The sequence below is a fragment of the Vicia villosa genome, linkage group LG4 (assembly GCF_029867415.1).
Source record: "Vicia villosa cultivar HV-30 ecotype Madison, WI linkage group LG4, Vvil1.0, whole genome shotgun sequence".
NCBI lineage: Eukaryota > Viridiplantae > Streptophyta > Magnoliopsida > Fabales > Fabaceae > Vicia > Vicia villosa.
In genome coordinates, this window is record NC_081183.1 from 154,163,284 (window position 1) to 154,181,131 (window position 17,848).

General features: G+C 33.6%; 2 protein-coding genes across 2 annotated transcripts; both read left to right on the forward strand.

Annotated features, from left to right (window-relative positions):
- Positions 1–1,895: 1,895 nt before the first annotated feature.
- Positions 1,896–8,268, forward strand: LOC131595575 (ABC transporter C family member 8-like). The gene is made up of 12 exons (XM_058867956.1): positions 1,896–2,026; positions 2,209–4,145; positions 4,287–4,607; positions 4,738–4,824; positions 4,918–5,538; positions 5,618–5,782; positions 5,879–6,173; positions 6,496–6,710; positions 6,961–7,266; positions 7,373–7,436; positions 7,504–7,743; positions 7,833–8,268. The coding sequence occupies exons 1-12, from the start codon at positions 2,002–2,004 to the stop codon at positions 7,961–7,963; spliced, it is 4,407 nt and encodes a 1,468-aa protein (XP_058723939.1). The 5' UTR covers positions 1,896–2,001; the 3' UTR covers positions 7,964–8,268.
- A 3,970-nt stretch (positions 8,269–12,238) lies between these two features.
- On the forward strand, positions 12,239–13,672 carry LOC131595576 (NAD(P)H-dependent 6'-deoxychalcone synthase-like). Its single transcript, XM_058867957.1, has 3 exons — positions 12,239–12,633; positions 12,837–13,080; positions 13,163–13,672. The coding sequence occupies exons 1-3, from the start codon at positions 12,308–12,310 to the stop codon at positions 13,541–13,543; spliced, it is 951 nt and encodes a 316-aa protein (XP_058723940.1). The 5' UTR covers positions 12,239–12,307; the 3' UTR covers positions 13,544–13,672.
- The last annotated feature ends 4,176 nt before the right edge of the window (positions 13,673–17,848 follow it).

A 17,848-nucleotide genomic window follows, 5' to 3' on the forward strand; every position in this document is an offset into this window, starting at 1 on the left:
ATTTTGAAAAGTCAACAATTTAAATACTTATTAATTTTTTCCAGACAAAACGATGTTATTTTGATAATTTTAAAAAAAAATAAAATTAAAGTATAAATAGACTTTGTACAAAATTTATTTGAAACAAGTTTTCCTCTTTAGACTAAAATTTATTAGATAACTTACTTTGTTATTCAGTTTAGTTTAAGTTACAATTTAATTTTTGTTCAAAATTTATTTAAATTTGTATTTTATACTATTTTATTATGTTGTTACGTGTGATGATTATTTTTCGAATTTGAATTTAAAGAACTATCTTATGAAATTATGATATTTTAAGATTTTATAGGTGTCATGATATTTTATAAAAATTGAATTATTCAACTGAATTATTCAATTTAATTCGGTTTAGTTATGTGATTCAACTAATTATTTAATAATTCTACCAATAAACTATTAATTTAATACCCTCCCCAATTTAATCATCAATCTTATTTTTAAATCATTACTTCTATCAAATATTACATTCGTCCTCTCTTTCTCTCTTTCTATACTCTCTCTCACCTATGTATACTCTCTCTCTTACCTATTTCTTGCTTCTCATTTTCTCTTTACAACACATAGAAAAAAACCTCCAATCAATTTTGCGAAACGTACACTACTGAATTGATTAAAGCAAAAACACTTTATGTCACGAGAGCAATTTTGAAGAAAAAAACAAACACAAATGATTGAAGTAGTTTAATAAAGATATTTTTTAACAAATGATTGAAGAAAAACATTTTTACTAATGTGAAATAGTTTAATAAAAAGATATATTTTTAAATTGATAAACGTGCATTTTTATATAATAAAATAAATGATATTATATAAATATGTAGTGCGGGTATGAGACGGGTGGATAGTAAGATATTCACGCATGCACTTATACCCGTTTATTTTAATGGGTAATTACGCGTGTCCTCCATATCTATTTTGTGGATTTTTACCCAACTCATTATAAGCATTTTTTGCAAATACCCATACGATATGGCCAAATTGCCATTCCTAGTTAGTCCTTAAACACCAGGAAGATTTTGTTTGGGACTTTGGAGGGGAAGGAAAGGGGACTTAGAAAATAGGAAGAATTAGGTGAAAAGAATAAAAAGATCTTGGGCAGGAGGTTTTGGAGGGTTTGATTTTATTCACTAAAAACCCCATAAAATTGGAGAACTCAAAGTCTCAAACATTATATTGAAGGAGAGTTTTGGAGGACTTACATAAATTTTCAAAATATCATTTAGGTTGTTATACTATTTTGAAAATTAACAATTTAGTAATGATAATGACTCTTTTATCATTCTAAACAAAAATATTTTTTCAAAAATTATCAAATATTTTTCTATTTTTTTTTTAAATTTTCATTTTCGGAAACTTTTCTCTGTCCTCCAAACTTGCAAACATAGCCTAAATGTTCCAAAACAACACATTTTTATTCACAAAAATATCAACCATTTCCATTTGTTGAATCCTAACAACACCTTTGATTCAATGCATTAAAGAACCCTTGTCTCCTATGACATAACACCGTGGTTCTTCAGGTCAATACGGAGACGTGGATTAACTATATTTATACAAGAATGATATTTGTACATCAAAGTTTGACAACTACACCGTATCTAATACGATTTGGTTTTTTTATTTGCTTTAATTATTTTTTCCCACTTTTTTTCAATACAATTAAGCACATGTATTATAGTATTTTATAGAGTGTAAGTATAGGTGTAAGAAAATTGGTGTAAGCATAGCACTCCTCATATTTATAAGAGCACACAATTCACAATTTTACTATAATATTTTTGTAACGTTGACATCATACTGCTTCTCCCTTCTAAATACTATTATTAGAAGAAAAAAAACTATTAAAATTGTATTGAATTGTGAAGAGCACGTGCTTCACAACTCTTTTGTACTAATACATATTACGAGTCTGTTCTGCTGCTGAGTTGAGGAGAACAAACCACTCAAACTCAAGCTCCAAAAATGGCTTCCTTTTCCAACTCCATTGGTAACTTTCACTCACAACTACCGTTTTAGTTTTATCGTTCCAGAAATAGTTTCATGCTTTTTTTTCCACCATTTCATTTATGTATATCACGTCACAACTATCACGACTTCATTTATACATAAATAATGATTTCTTGTTTATGCACTTATAACATTTTTCATTCTTGGATTATATATATGCAGGTGAAATTTCATGGATTTGTCTCAACAATTTTGATTTCACTTCTTTATGCTTTCAAAGGACCTTAATTGACACAATCAACATACTCATTCTCTGTGTGTACTTCACATCTTTGCTTATCACTTTCATCACAAAAACTTCATCAAATCAAAGCCATAGGAAATCCTGGATTTTCCCTATTACCTCAATCTGTTGTGCTATTATTAGTATTGCATTTTTCACTATTGGATTCTCGAATATTATAGCTCAATCTGATCAATTGAAATGGTTAACTTGCTTTATCAGAGGAATCATTTGGATTTCTTTTGCTATTTCTTTGATTGTTCAGAGAGTCAAATGGATAAGAATATTAAACTCTATATGGTGGCTATTTTCTTGTGTATTGGTTTCATCTTTCAATATTGAAATTCTATTCCGAAATCATGCAATTGAAACATTTGATATTTTACAGTGGCTTGTACATTTCCTTCTTCTATATTGTGCCTTTAAAAATCTTGGTTATTTCGGAACTCATGGTGTCCAAGAAGGTTTATCTGAGCCACTGTTAGCTCAAAAATTTGAAACTAAACAAATAGGACTTAGTCATGCTACTTTTCTTAGCAAGTTGGTTTTCTCTTGGATGAATTCTTTACTCATTTTAGGTTACTCAAAGCCACTAGACCTTGAACAAATCCCTTCCCTTGTATCTGAAGATGAAGCAAACACAGCCTATCAAAAATTTGTCCATGCCTGGGAATCACTTGTTAGAGAGAGACCAAAGAATAATACAAAGAGTTTGGTTCTTTGGTCTATAGTTAGAACTTACTTAACAGAAAACATATTAATAGCATTTTATGGATTAATCAGAACTGTTTCTGTTGCAGTTTCACCTCTAATACTCTATGCTTTTGTTAACTACTCAAGTAGAGCTGAGCCAGATCTTAGACAAGGTCTTTCCATAGTTGGTGTTTTGATTGTCACCAAAGTGTTTGAGTCTTTGTCTCAAAGACATTGGTTTTTTAACTCAAGGAGATCAGGGTTGAAAATGAGATCAGCTCTGATGGTAGCAGTTTATCAAAAGCAGCTAAAGCTTTCTAGCTCGGCAAGGACACGGCACTCGGCTGGAGAAATTGTGAACTACATTGCTGTTGATGCGTATAGAATGGGAGAATTTCCATGGTGGTTTCACATGACATGGACTTCTGCATTACAACTTGTTCTTTCCATTGGTGTCCTTTATGGTGTTGTTGGTATTGGTGCTCTTCCCGGTTTGGTCCCTATTCTTATATGTGGATTTCTTAATGTACCATTTGCTAGAATCCTACAAAATTGCCAGTCACAGTTTATGATTGCACAGGACGAGCGTCTTCGATCGACTTCAGAGATTCTAAATAGTATGAAGATCATTAAGTTACAATCATGGGAAGAAAAATTCAAGAATTTAGTCCAGTCGTTACGCGATAAAGAGTTCGTATGGTTGTCTAAGGCGCAGATGTTGAAAGCTTCTGGTTCATTTCTTTATTGGATGTCTCCTACAGTTATTTCTGCTGTTGTTTTTATTGGATGTGCAGTTACCAAGAGTGCACCATTGAATGCTGAAACTATTTTTACCATTCTTGCAACATTGAGGAACATGTCAGAGCCTGTTAGAATGGTCCCAGAGGCTCTATCCATTATGATTCAAGTTAAGGTTTCCTTCGATCGTCTTAATAACTTTTTGCTCGATGAAGAACTAAAAAATGATGATAGTGAAAGAAAATTCAAGGAATGTTCGGTTAATGCTGTGGAAATTCAAGATGGCAACTTCATTTGGGATCATGAATCTGTGTCTCCAACTTTGGCAGATGTGAATTTAGAAATCAAACCGAGACATAAAATTGCAGTTTGTGGACCAGTTGGAGCTGGGAAATCATCACTTTTGTATGCAATACTTGGAGAGATTCCTAAGATATCAGGAACTGTAAGTTTCTATTATAACCCATTTAGATTTGACTTGAATATTTTCACATTTAAATTTTATCATGACAAATTCATATGAATAAGCATAATATTAGAATCTTACACTTTTTCCTCTTATGATATTTCATATAATGGAAAACAGGTTAATGTAGGTGGCACTTTTGCCTATGTTTCCCAATCTTCATGGATACAGAGTGGAACCGTTCAAGATAATATACTCTTTGGCAAGCCAATGGACAGAACAAGATACGAGAAAGCAATTAAAGCTTGTGCTTTAGATAAGGATATCAATGATTTTAGCCATGGTGATCTTACAGAAATTGGTCAGAGAGGGATAAACTTGAGTGGAGGACAAAAACAAAGGATTCAACTAGCTAGAGCACTCTACAACGACGCTGATATATATCTCCTTGATGATCCTTTCAGTGCAGTTGATGCCCACACAGCTGCAATACTATTCAACGTAAGCATCCCTTTTATCATGTTAAATTGTTGATCTATACATAAAAGCGGATAAACAGGTTCTGCTAGTTACAAAAAAACTACTGTCCTCATTTTGGTGTGGCAAATGTACTGTGTTTACAACATCGCAGGACTGTATCATGACTGCTTTAAGAGAGAAAACTGTCATTCTAGTTACTCATCAAATGGAGTTTCTCTCAGAAGTTGATACTATCTTGGTAAAGTATTTCATTTAGATGGTTATTATATTACAATTGAACATATGTATTTCACTCAGAAGTTGATACTATCATGATGAATTCAAATTCTAGGTAATGGAGGGTGGAAAAATTATTCAATCAGGTAGTTATGAGAGTCTCCTAACCGCAGGAACAGCCTTTGAACTACTTGTGAGTGCTCATAAAGACACAATTACTGAGTTGAATCAAGATAATGAACATAAAAGAGGTTCTGAAAACCAAGTTTTGTCTAATCCTCAAAACTCTCATGGTTTTTATCTTACTAAGAATCAAAGTGAGGGAGAGATTTCTAGTATCAAGGATCCAATTGGTACACAACTTACACAAGAGGAAGAAAAAGTGATTGGTAATGTTGGATGCAAGCCATTCTGGGACTACATTAATTATTCTAAAGGGACGTTCCTGTTGTGTTTCATCCTGTTAGCACAATCTGCTTTCATGGCTTTTCAAACTGTATCAACCTTTTGGCTTGCTATAGCAATCGAAATTCCAAAAGTAACTAATGCCACCTTGATTGGAGTTTATACAATAGTTTCTTTTGCTAGTGCTGCTTTTATATATGTAAGGTCTTACTTGACTGCACTTCTTGGATTAAAAGCTTCTACTGCTTTCTTCTCAAGATTCACTACAGCTATCTTTAATGCTCCAATGCTTTTCTTTGATTCAACTCCTGTAGGAAGGATTTTAACTAGAGTAAGATTTTTTCCATTCATTACAATTCCGTAACCCCTCATATTTAATTTAGTCCAACATTTTTTTCTCTCTTGTGCAGGCTTCATCAGATTTAAGTATTTTGGACTTTGATATACCTTATTCCATCACCATTGTAGCAAGTGTAGCACTTGAAATTTTGGTGATAATTTGTATAATGGTTTCAGTCACATGGCAAGTTCTCGTTGTTGCAGTTCCTGCAATGGTTGCATCAATATACATTCAGGTTTATCCACTTTCTAGTTTTTCTTGATTCCTTATTCTCTGTCCAAGGTTATCATTGAGCTAGTAACTCCTAATTTTTTTTTTCTTTCCGTTAAAGCACTATTATCAAGCTACTGCAAGGGAACTAATACGGATCAATGGAACAACCAAAGCTCCAGTCATGAATTTTGCATCTGAGACATCACTTGGAGTGGTTACTGTAAGAGCATTCAACATGGTAGACACATTTTTCAAAAACTACTTAACACTTGTAGACACAGATGCTTCGTTGTTCTTTCATTCCAATGCGGCAATGGAATGGGTAGTTTTAAGGATTGAAGCACTTCAAAATTTGACTGTCATCACTGCATCTTTGTTGCTTATTCTACTTCCTCATGGATATGTATCCCCAGGTAGTAATATAATATATGCTTAAATATACTTTTCATCCTTACAAGTATATCAAATTTTGTTTTTGGTTCATGTTGTTTAGTTTTAGTCCTTGCAAAAATTGAAATTGACCTTGCAATTCATTTTAGTCCTTATATAGGTCATATTTGAGGGAGTACAGTTAAAGAGTCTACTTCTATGTATTACAAGGACAAAGAGTAAAAAGTAATATGTTCGCAAAGAGTAAATATATTTAAAACCTATAACATAATAGGTCAATTAACAATTACCGTGATCAATTTTGTTCAAGCTAATAATTCTAAACAACTTTTCTGTTATGTGCAGGTCTTGTGGGGCTGTCTCTTTCTTATGCTTTTACCTTGACAATAGCCCAAATATTTTGGAGTAGATGGTTTTCCAACTTATCAAACTATATTATATCTGTTGAAAGAATCAAACAATTCATTCATATACCAGTTGAGCCTCCTGCCATTGTGGATAATAACCGGCCGCCATCTTCGTGGCCTTCCAAGGGAAAGATTGATCTTCAAGGCTTGGAGGTAAAGTTGGATAAATGTTTTAGATTTTTTTTACGGCCTAACTCATCTTCGCAAAATTGACCTGTACTGAGAAGCAGGCATTCCAACCCTGAATCTTTGATATCCACTTGAAATATGGAGAAAACTATATATTATTGGCTGATTCTCGTATCACACTTTATTTCTACCTTTACTTTCAGTTTTCATCTTTATATTTCTGAAGTGAACAGAAAATTTCTGCTCTGATGCCTACATTTTACATTGGTTCCAGATTAAATATCGTCCTAGTGCTCCATTAGTTCTTAAGGGAATCACTTGTACATTTAAAGAAGGGAGTAGGGTAGGAGTTGTTGGAAGGACTGGAAGTGGAAAAAGTACACTGATTAGCGCTTTGTTTCGCTTAGTTGAGCCATCGGGAGGTGATATTCTCATAGATGGGATAAACATTTGCTCAATGGGGTTGAAGGATTTGAGAATGAAGCTAAGCATAATCCCTCAAGAACCAACTCTTTTCAAGGGCAGCATTAGGACAAACCTGGACCCTCTAGGCCTGTACACAGATGATGATATCTGGAAGGTGAATAAACTAGTTACATACATGCTAGAAAAAAGACGTAGTTATTAAGTGTAGTTGAATTTTACATGAACTATTCAATAAATTTATATTTGATTTGTATATTTAGGCTATTGAGAAATGTCAGCTTAAGGAAACAATCAGCAAGCTACCAAGTCTCCTGGACTCTTCTGGTGAGTCTCTATACATGGTTTTGTGAATATACAAATCATGGAATCCTAATTTTGAAGTGTTTTGCAGTGAGTGATGAAGGTGGAAATTGGAGCTTAGGACAACGCCAATTGTTTTGTCTTGGAAGAGTTCTACTTAAGAGAAACAGAATTCTTGTTCTGGATGAAGCTACTGCCTCCATTGACTCTGCTACTGATGCTATTTTACAAAGAATAATCAGACAAGAATTTGAAGAATGCACAGTCATAACTGTGGCTCACAGAGTTCCAACTGTAATAGACAGTGACATGGTTATGGTTTTATCTTATGGTATGTTATTACCTTATTATACATGCTATTGCTTATGTATTTTTAGTACTATCTTTTGCTTCATAATTTTTTGGTGGTTATTATTAAAGGGAAACTGATGGAATATGACGAGCCTTCAAAGCTAATGGAAACCAACTCTTCATTCTCTAAGCTGGTTGCTGAATATTGGTCCAGTTGCAGGAAGAATTCATTCCCAAATATTAGCAGACAGCAACAATGAGTAATAAATGTTATAAAATATTAGCAAACAGCAACTATGAGTAAGAAAAATTGGTTCAAATCATTGTAGTTATAAATGAAAGTGCACTCACAGTATCGTATGGTATCGCTTATGCGTTTTGATGTTTTTGTCAATTTGATAAAGATATTTTTAATAATTGTGTATTTATAATTTGTATTGTCGTGTGCTTGTACTTTATTCATTTCGTACGTCATTTGTAATCGCTTTGGCTATTGTTGTTGTACCATTAAGAACCCTCCTTACTCAATTATTAAAGGTATTTGATCCTTGGTAGTTTGTCTTTTTGAGCCTAGATAATTGCTACTTTGTCATCTCATCATGTGTAGCTTGAATCTCAAGTTAAAGCACTAACATCTATTTTTCAGTCATTGGATTCGAATCAAGTGTAATACATGATTCGAATCATAAGCTGTGTGGAAAATGAGATTTGACACTAGTCAATTTGATTCGAATAAGAAAATAAACATGATTTGAATCATAATCTCATGTGATTCGAATCAAGTACAAAAATTGATTTGAAACAATTGAAATCCTGAAGCTTTATTTTGGCTCTGCCCAAATTGATATGAATCACAGTTTTCACTTGATTTGAATCAAAGCTTCAAGACTATTTTTCATCCTTGATTTAAATAGTTTTTTCTTTGATGAAAGTAACAAGTGGATGAAACCTATGGAAAAACCCATAGAGACAAAGTAATATTGTCTTCTATTCTTAGTGTGTTTATCTCTATCACCATGATTCTTTCTCTTCTTTACAAAAACAACTTCTTGATTATGAATTCATGTCAAATTCATTCTCCTTTTTGTTGCATCTTGTTCTTGTGCAATTTATTGTTGAGTTTGAGTGAATTCAAAAGGGGGAGTTGATTAATCTTGATGTGTTGTTCATGATTAATTAATTTCTTGATAACAATCAAAGTCAAGACCCATTCATCTAAAAATTTGAGAGAACATTGTGTGTTCTTCATTCGCCTTCATCTAAAACACTTGACTAACACCGTGTGTTTGTAGATTGTTTGTGAGATATTATGGCATTGTTCATCATCTTCATCCTTCGTCTTATTCCATTTTTAAGGACCTTCATCTTCAAAGATTGAGTGTAGAGGGAGACTATAGTGGTACGTTAGGGTATAATATCGATCTTGATTCCTATTTTGGCATTTCTAATTACTGGAATATCATATTTTTGTGTGAAGTTTGTTGTTTGTAACAAATGCATGTATCAATTTTTGAATTTCGTTGGTGTTTGTTGCTATTCATCAAGAATAGAGTTTCCATTATACTCCAAAGAAGACTTTGGCGAGATCTAGTATCAATTGTCTGTAAGGCGGAGATGGAAATTTTCCACCTTTGGTGGTGTTGGAGAAAGTTACTCGCATACATAGTTGGGAGTTGTCCAATCAAAGCTTGACTATGAAAATCACCCAGACAAGAGATCCGTGGGATCAGGTGGATTGCCACATACAAATACTTGAAGCAGAATTATTATGGATAACGAGGTTTTTGGATCAAGGTTTTTTATTTATCTTGTATTTTGTTAACAGTTGAGCATCTGCATCAACAGAAGGAATTATCATTTGATAGTTCATTGTAACAAAAATGCTTGTACTCAAACTTATCAAAATAATGGAAGATCGTGATTATTTTCCAATAGTTTTCAACAATATTTAAGAGTGGAATAGACAATACGAGGATGACAGCTGAACCACTGTATATCTTTATGTATCTTTTCTTTTTCCCTTACTTTTTTAATTTTCTAGTATTCATCATTAGGCTATTGCACTATTGCATCTTTGCATTGATTTTATGCCACATAAGTTAGACTATGCTTATAGAGATTTAACGTACAAGCTTAGGTCTGTGGTGTATTAATTTTATTGAAGTATCATGAGTTTGATTGTGTCTGGTTAGAACATATATGTTAAGTGTTTCGAAATAGCTTTATTTGAAGCTACTTGAGTAGTCTTGTGATTGACTTGCTTTTGAAGCAATCAAATGCATAAGTGCATATCATGTATTATTTCATATGGATTATTTCATTGAGATTCTTCCAAGCTTCCTTGTTTTTGTGTTTTGCTTCCGTGCTTCGTAAAATCTTTGATTTCGTACATGGGACTTAAAATATTTTTGTAATTCTCAAAGGAAAAATTGTCTATTCAACCTCCCCACCCTTCTATACCTTTTTATGTCCATATTCTTACCTATAATTGGTATCAAAGGCTGGTTTTGATCAAAGTCTTACGACTCCAAAAGTTGAGGATATGGTTTCTTCGATCCTAGACGAGTTTTTATAATCTATTGGAAGCTTATGCAATTCAATGAATTTCAATGAAATTACATTGATCTACTAATGTCTGATTATTCATTGAAATGAATTACATAGATTAATTCAAAGCAAAACTTTTCTAGTATTTCTTCAAACCTAATTGAATTTAAGATATTCTCTAATATTTGATTCATCTAGGATTGAACAGACAACATTTTGAGGTGTGTGCAGTTTGCTTTTGACACCATGTCTTAAAAGTTGTTCTGGATTGATCCTAAGTAAAGATGGATGTATACTCACACTATTATATTGGAAGTTGTTACGAGCTAAAATAAGGAAACATAAACATCTTCCAAGTGATCTATTCTTCCAAGGTTGCTGTAAGAAGAAGATGAAGGCAGTGTTATGGCCTTTGGCAATGATTCTATGAAGTTTCAACAATGACAAAAGATTCAAGGATAAAAGTATACTCTTTGAAGTGCTAATTGTAACACCCTTCTAACCCAAACATATTTTCGTATGTATTTTACAAAAATAAAAATTCAATTAAAATCACAAGGTCGTCACATCTTCTTATAAAACTATGATTTAAACAATTTGTGAAGAAACCGTAGAAACACTTGTGAAATCGTGAACCGTTTTTGGTCATTAGAAAAAAGCAATAAAAATAAATTAAGAAAATGGAATATTTAAGAAATCAATGAAGAGATTTTTGAGGTCATCTACATGACTTATATAATAGATATTTATAATATAAAAATATATGAATTCAAAAGAATGTTCAAAGAGTGGGAAATAATTTAACAAATGTATATCTTTTTTCTCCATGGAAAGAGACGCATAACAAAGACATAGATACAAGTAGGGGTGGGAATAGGCCAGGCCGACTAACAGGGGCCTACGGCCCATCCTACATAGGCTAAGGTCAGACCAGACTTTTTACATAAATAGAAAAGACCTAGGCTTTTTTATAAGCCTATTTAACTAAAAAGGCTAAGCCACAGGCCATATAAAAAGCTTTTTAAGCCTATGAGGCCGGCCTATTTAAATAAATTTGAATAATTTTATTAATATTATATTGTATTTTGTATTTTGTATTTTGAATTAAAATATAAAAATAGGGTTTTTCTATCCTATGCAAATTTGCACATGTTAAGAAATTTAAAATGGTAAGTTTGTCTTGGAATTTATGTATTGTATATTAAATATATAATTTTTTTAATAAATAATTAATGTGTTTTAATAAAAAGTTACTACTTTTAGTTGCCTTAACATGTGCAATATTGCACATGTTAGACAAACCCATAAAAATAAATATTAGTTATCTTAAAGAAATTATGAAAACAAGATGAAAAAAATCTTATGAACAATGTCATAAGTTACTTCCATAAGTTTTTTCAAACAAATAGTATCACAAAATTTATACTATTAGGTAAACTCAAATAATTCAATGCAAACAAACATTTAATCTAACTGGTCTTTTAATTTGTTAGTCTATATAAAGTTCTGATCTTTTAATTTGTTAGTCTATATAAAGTTGAGTTGAATGACTTATTTACAAATGTTCAAATGAAATAGGCTTTTAAGTAGGCTAACAGGCCAATCAGGCCTTCTAAAAGGCCAGGCTCAGGCCAAAAAAATAAGCCTACGATAGGCTACAGACCAGGCTTAGGCTTTGAATTTTTTAGTAGGCCAGGCTCAGGCTTGGCAAAGCGTAGTTCGGCCCAGCCTATTCCCACCCCTAGATACAAGGTTAATGAATTTGGTATTATTGGTTATGATATTAAAAGAAAAAAATGCATTTAATAATATTAATTAAAACAACAATTCCATAATGTTGTTACAGAATTTAAAAGTTTAATTACATTTAATAAAATTAAAAAAATCTATAATTCTATGATAACCTTGCCATGGCAAAACTACGGTTGACCAAAACTAGGTGGGCCATACTAAATGCCTTAGTTTGCGGCCATTCTATACCTCCAAGCCTTATCATTTTCTTGCTTTTATATAAAGAGAGAGAACCAAACACACCATTAGCTTCGATCATCATCACCATGTCTTCTTCCAAAATCCCTCACCTTGTGTTGAAATCATCCTCCAACCAACGCAATATACCATTCATAGGATTTGGTACTGCAGCTGTAACCAATAACGATGGAGAACTCACAAAAACAGCTGTAATCGAAGCTATCAAATCGGGTTACAGACACTTTGACACAGCGTCAATCTATGGTTCTGAACAGGCTTTAGGAGAAGCCATACAAGAAGCACTTCAACTTGGTCTTATTCAATCCAGAGATGAACTCTTCATCACCTCCAAACTCTGGTTGACAGATAATTTTCCCAATCTTGTTCTTCCGGCCCTTCGGAAATCACTTCAGTAAGCAAAATTCTATCCTTCTTCAAGTTAAAATCATTAGTCTTATTTTTAATAAATCCTCCATGAACGCGAAAACGGCCACAACAAAACGGTATCAATATTTTTATGTTAATAAATAAAATGCTATTATTTCACACAGACGACTGTAATCAGTATGATTGCGGCCATGTTTTAAACCCTAGAGTATTGATGCTATACTGTAGGACGCTGAAATTAGAATATTTGGATCTTTATTTGATCCATTGGCCAGTGAGTGTGAAACCTGGAAATTGGGAATTGCCATATGGTGAAGAGTTAATAACCACACTTGACTTAAAAGGGGTGTGGATAGCAATGGAAGAATGCCAGAAACTAGGCCTAACGAAATCTATAGGAGTCAGCAACTTCTCTTGCAAGAAACTTGATGATCTACTCTCTTTTGCTACCATTCCGCCTTCCGTCAATCAAGTAAGCAAATGAACTTCTTAATTATTTTCTTCTTTGGTAATATATTTTATGATACAATATACAAAGTTGATGTGAAATATAGGTGGAGATGAATCCTGTTTGGCATCAGAAGAAGCTAAAAGAATACTGTGAAGCAAAGGGTATAATTATAACTGCATTCTCTCCTTTAGGAGCCAAAGGGGCCAGTTGGGGCTCTAATGAAGTTATGGACAGTGAAATACTCAAGGAAATTGCTGAAAAACATGGAAAAACTGTTGCTCAGGTATGTCTTAGATGGTTGTATGAGCAAGGGGTGAGTATGGCTGTGAAGAGCTATAACAAGGATAGAATGAAGCAAAACTTGGAGATATTTGATTGGTCACTTACAAGAGATGACCATGAAAAGATTGATAAAATCAAACAGATTCGTGTTAACAATGGGCCATTTTCTTTCATTCCTAACATTTGGGATGGAGAAACGTAAGCCTTATATTGGGTTCTGTCCAATGTCTCTTTTGCAATAAATGACTGTATTTTGAAGTTTATATTTTAAAAACTCTTGTAATAAATGTTGTATTTGTAGTTATGAATTTGAAAAAGCTCTTTAATCTCACATTTTAAAAAAATTATGTGTTTTTGTATTAATTGAAAAAAAAAAACTTAAGTTCACAACACTTAAATTATGTGTATTTGGCTAGCATACTATCCTTCATTATATAAAGAAACCACAAATTATTATGTGATAAAATTAGATGTGGCTAAGGCATATGATAACTTGAGTTGGCAGTATGTGCATAAAGTTCTTGTAGAAGTTAATTTTCCTACTAAAGTTCATACAAGTGGTTATGGCTGCAATTTCATATGTAACCATGTCCATTAGATGGAATGATAAGGAAATTAACTACTTGTTAGAGGTATTTGTTAGGGAGATCCTATTTCACCATACTTATTTGTCCTCTGAATGGAGAAATTGTCTCACTTGATCTTGGAGGCAACAGAGAATGGTAAGTGGATGTGAATCAAAGTTGGTAGGAGATGTTTAAGTATATCTCACCTTATGTTCGCAAATGATTTATTGCTCTTTAGTAAAGCTACTACTAAGCAAATGGCTTATGTGAAAAACATCCTTGATAAGTTTTGCAATATGTCGGGCCAACGAGTGAGCAATAAGAAGACCAGAGTTCTTTTCTCGAGCAATACTCCTATTAATGTGAGATGAGAGCTCCTTAGCATGTCTGAATACAAGGAAGCCAGGGAATTGGGGGTGTATTTAGGAGTGCCTATTACAGGTAGAAGTCATAGAAGAAAAGACTTCAAGCACATCATGGAGAACATCAAATCTAAACTAACGAGCTGGAAAGCTCAACATTTGTCTTTTGCAGGTAGAGCAACGTTGACGAAGTTGGTCATTGAGGCGATTCCGACTTATACCATGATGACGTGTTCGTTACCAAAGGCATGCGTCAAGGAGACTAAGCTGCAGAGAGAATTTCTTTAGGGAGATTCAGAGACTCAGAAACACATTCATGTAGTCAAGTTGAGTGAACTAATGCAACCCAAACATATGGGAGGGTTGGGTTTTAGGAATTTGATTGATATGAATAATGTTTGCTTAATCAAGTCTTTGGAAGCACATGGTTAAAATCTGTCCCGTCATGAAGGAGGCCACGTTCTGGGAAATTGGTGAAGGTATGCAATCCAATGTTTGGAATAACTGTTGGATCATATCAGGTAAGACTATGTCATTTTTGTTTCCTGCAGCAGATAAAGGAAAGGAATGCAAACTAGTGGCATACAGTGACTCAAGTTTGTGTGGTGAAGTTGAGGATAGAAATCCACAACTGGTTATGTGTTTATGCTAGGTGGTGCACCAATTGCTTGGAGCTCAAGATAAGAACCAGTTGTAGCTCTACCATCATGTGAGGCTGAGTGCATAGTTGCCTCCCTTTGTGCATGTCAAACAACATGGATGGTGAATTTGATCGAGGAGATTGCAGATGAAAATCATGGAGCAATGATCATGAAGATTGACAACTTGTCTACTATCAATTTGGCCAAGAATCCGATAGCACATGGAAGAAGCAAATATGGCGAAATCAGATTCCATTATCTTAGAGAGCAAATAACAAATGGAAAGCTAAACTTGGAACATTGCAGAACTGAGAATCGGATTGCAGACATCATGACAAAGGTTGTGCATGTGGAATTGTTCAAGAGATTGACAACTATGATGAATATAGATAGTTTAGACACAATGAAATAGGTGGTGTGTTAATTATATGATTCTTTGTGTTAAGCATGTTTGTAAATGCTAGATTTGACGAAGTCGGAGTTGTATGTAGCTGATAGAGTCGAACACTACTTGAAGTAGTCAAGTTGTGTGTATTCGATAGAAAGTCAAATATAACAAGTAGTAGACGAAGCTATGTGTATTCGACAGAGAGTCGAATACAACTTGTCGAAATTAGTTAAAAAGTCGAATAAATGTTGAAATAAGTCGGAGGGAATTATTTTGAGAATTACTTAATGTCCAAGTAATCTTATTATAAATAGGAAGGTACATATTGTTTGTATATATCCACATATAGAGAGAAACTATGTATTTAGTATAATTAATACATTCTTCACCTCTTTTTTCTCTCTATCAAATTATCTCTTCTCTCTTCAAAGTATGGAATCACTCAAGTGAAAAGTAAAAAACGAAAAACTAGAATCAATCAAGAAAGTGATTAAATCTTGTGCAATCAAGATTGGCTCCAACAGTTGAAGATTATAAATTTCTATCAAACTTAAGATCAACATAAACACAAATATCAATAGCAAATTCATTACTTCAGTTATTTTTAACAGAATTATTAAATACTCTATGTCAATTTAACACAAATAAAACAAAAGACTTATAACTACCTTATACAAACAACAAACCTCTTTTTTTTTTTACTGATCGTTAGTTTTTTTTCAAAAATTGTTTTTAATCCTAATTATTTTTTGTGAAGCGCAAATATCTAGATTTAAAGGTGTTCGCGGGCCGGTTTGAGTCGATTTTGAGAGAGTCTGATACACAAACCGATTAAAATTAAATGGATTTGTTTAGATTGGATTTGCATGTTTTTGCGATAAAGCCTAAATCGAACCGAACCGGGAAACAACGGGTTGGTTTGGGTTGGATTGATCGGGAAAAAATGCATAAATATTTGAAAAAATAACTTATTTATGAAATAACTCAATTTATTCACGTACGACATAAATTTCATTGATTTGGTCGGTTCTTGCCCGAACTGAAAAAATATCCGACTCAAATACTATAATTTTAGAGAATTTCTTCACCCACCTCCCAACCTTCTTGGCCACCTCCGGTGAATTTACCACAATACCCCTTGTTTCGGAAGTTCATTTCCGAAACGGTACTTTTTTTTGGAAAAAAGGTGTTTTCGGAAATGAACTTCCGAAAACGTGTTTTTTTTAATATAAAATATTGATTTCGGAGATGCATCTCCGAAATAAAGTCACTTTTCAGAAAATGTGGTGTTTCGGAAGTTCATCTCCGAGCGCACCCCCCTTGGAGGAATTCGGAAATGCACTTCCGAAAATAGGTCTGGACAGAAGAAAATGAACAATTCGCTTTATTTAATCGGGTGAAAATTACAACGATAATATTACATAAAATTAAAGTTACATATTGTTAAACACGGGTAGGTGGGGATGAGAGAGTGGTGGGGAGAAAAAAAGGCTTCCAAATTTCAAAAGGTTTATTTATTATTTTAATAAAAATACGTACAACTGAAAGTAACAAATGACGGAGGAGGTGTAACCGGAGCCGAAACATATGACGGAGGAGGTGGATGTCCGGAGGAAGAAGACCCGGAGGTACGTCCACCGCGAGACAAAGGAGCCAATCAATGTAAGCTATAATTTATCATTATCATCAGGGGACGTCATTACAAAAAATTGGAAAAAAAATCTTATTATTTTTAATCTTGATTTTTTAGAAATGACCTCCCCAGATGATAATCATAAACTATAGCTTACATTGATTGGCTACTTTGTCTCGTGGTGGACGTATCTCCAGTTCTACTTCCTCCAAACATCCACCTCATCTGTCATATGTTCCGACCCCGGTTACCACTTCCAAAAACTAACATGATAAATCCAATACAAATACACTGTGCGATACAATCCGAAATCAGAACAAAACAAAACAAAAACATGTTATTCTGCCCGACGAGCGTTACAAAATACACATCAAACAAAAAAAAACACGTTATTCTTCCCGACGAGCGAACTCCTCCGAATGAAGATAATTATACCAATCCTCATCCCACTCAGTCTCAGAACCATCAGCGTTGATCACGACTCTCACGCCTGAAGATTGAGCTTGAGCATCCGGGCCCCGAGCCCCCTGGGAACGAGAAGTAGAGCCGGTCGAAACCTTCTTCTTCTCCTTCACCTCCTTCACCTCTTTCACCTCTTTCTTTGAAGAATCCTTTCTTCCCCCCTTAGCGCCCTCTCTAGAAGACATGTTCCTGTAAACAATTGAAATCGATTAATATGCGAGACAAAATAAAAAACAAAAAAATTTGAACTTCTGATACATTTCGGAAGTTCATTTCCGAAAACTGGGATGGAGGTGTTTTCGTAAATGAACTTCCGAAACACCCCTGCGATGGAGTTTTCTGCAACTTCCATGGCAGACCCCTAAACCAAACTTCAAACCAAATCAAAATGCTTCTAAACAACCTAAATACTACTAACAACCTAACCATATATCATTTATGCAATTAAAACCCTA

Bases quoted from the DNA above. Each gene is read 5' to 3' on its own strand.
- LOC131595575 (XM_058867956.1), top strand. From the start codon at position 2,002: ATGGCTTCCTTTTCCAACTCCATTG. The intron at 4,608-4,737 runs GTAAGCATCCCT...ACAACATCGCAG, and splicing joins CAGCTGCAATACTATTCAAC to GACTGTATCATGACTGCTTT. The intron at 5,539-5,617 runs GTAAGATTTTTT...TCTCTTGTGCAG, and splicing joins TAGGAAGGATTTTAACTAGA to GCTTCATCAGATTTAAGTAT.
- LOC131595576 (XM_058867957.1), top strand. From the start codon at position 12,308: ATGTCTTCTTCCAAAATCCCTCACCTTGTGTTGAAATCATCCTCCAAC. The intron at 12,634-12,836 runs GTAAGCAAAATT...GCTATACTGTAG, and splicing joins GCCCTTCGGAAATCACTTCA to GACGCTGAAATTAGAATATT. The intron at 13,081-13,162 runs GTAAGCAAATGA...TGTGAAATATAG, and splicing joins TTCCGCCTTCCGTCAATCAA to GTGGAGATGAATCCTGTTTG.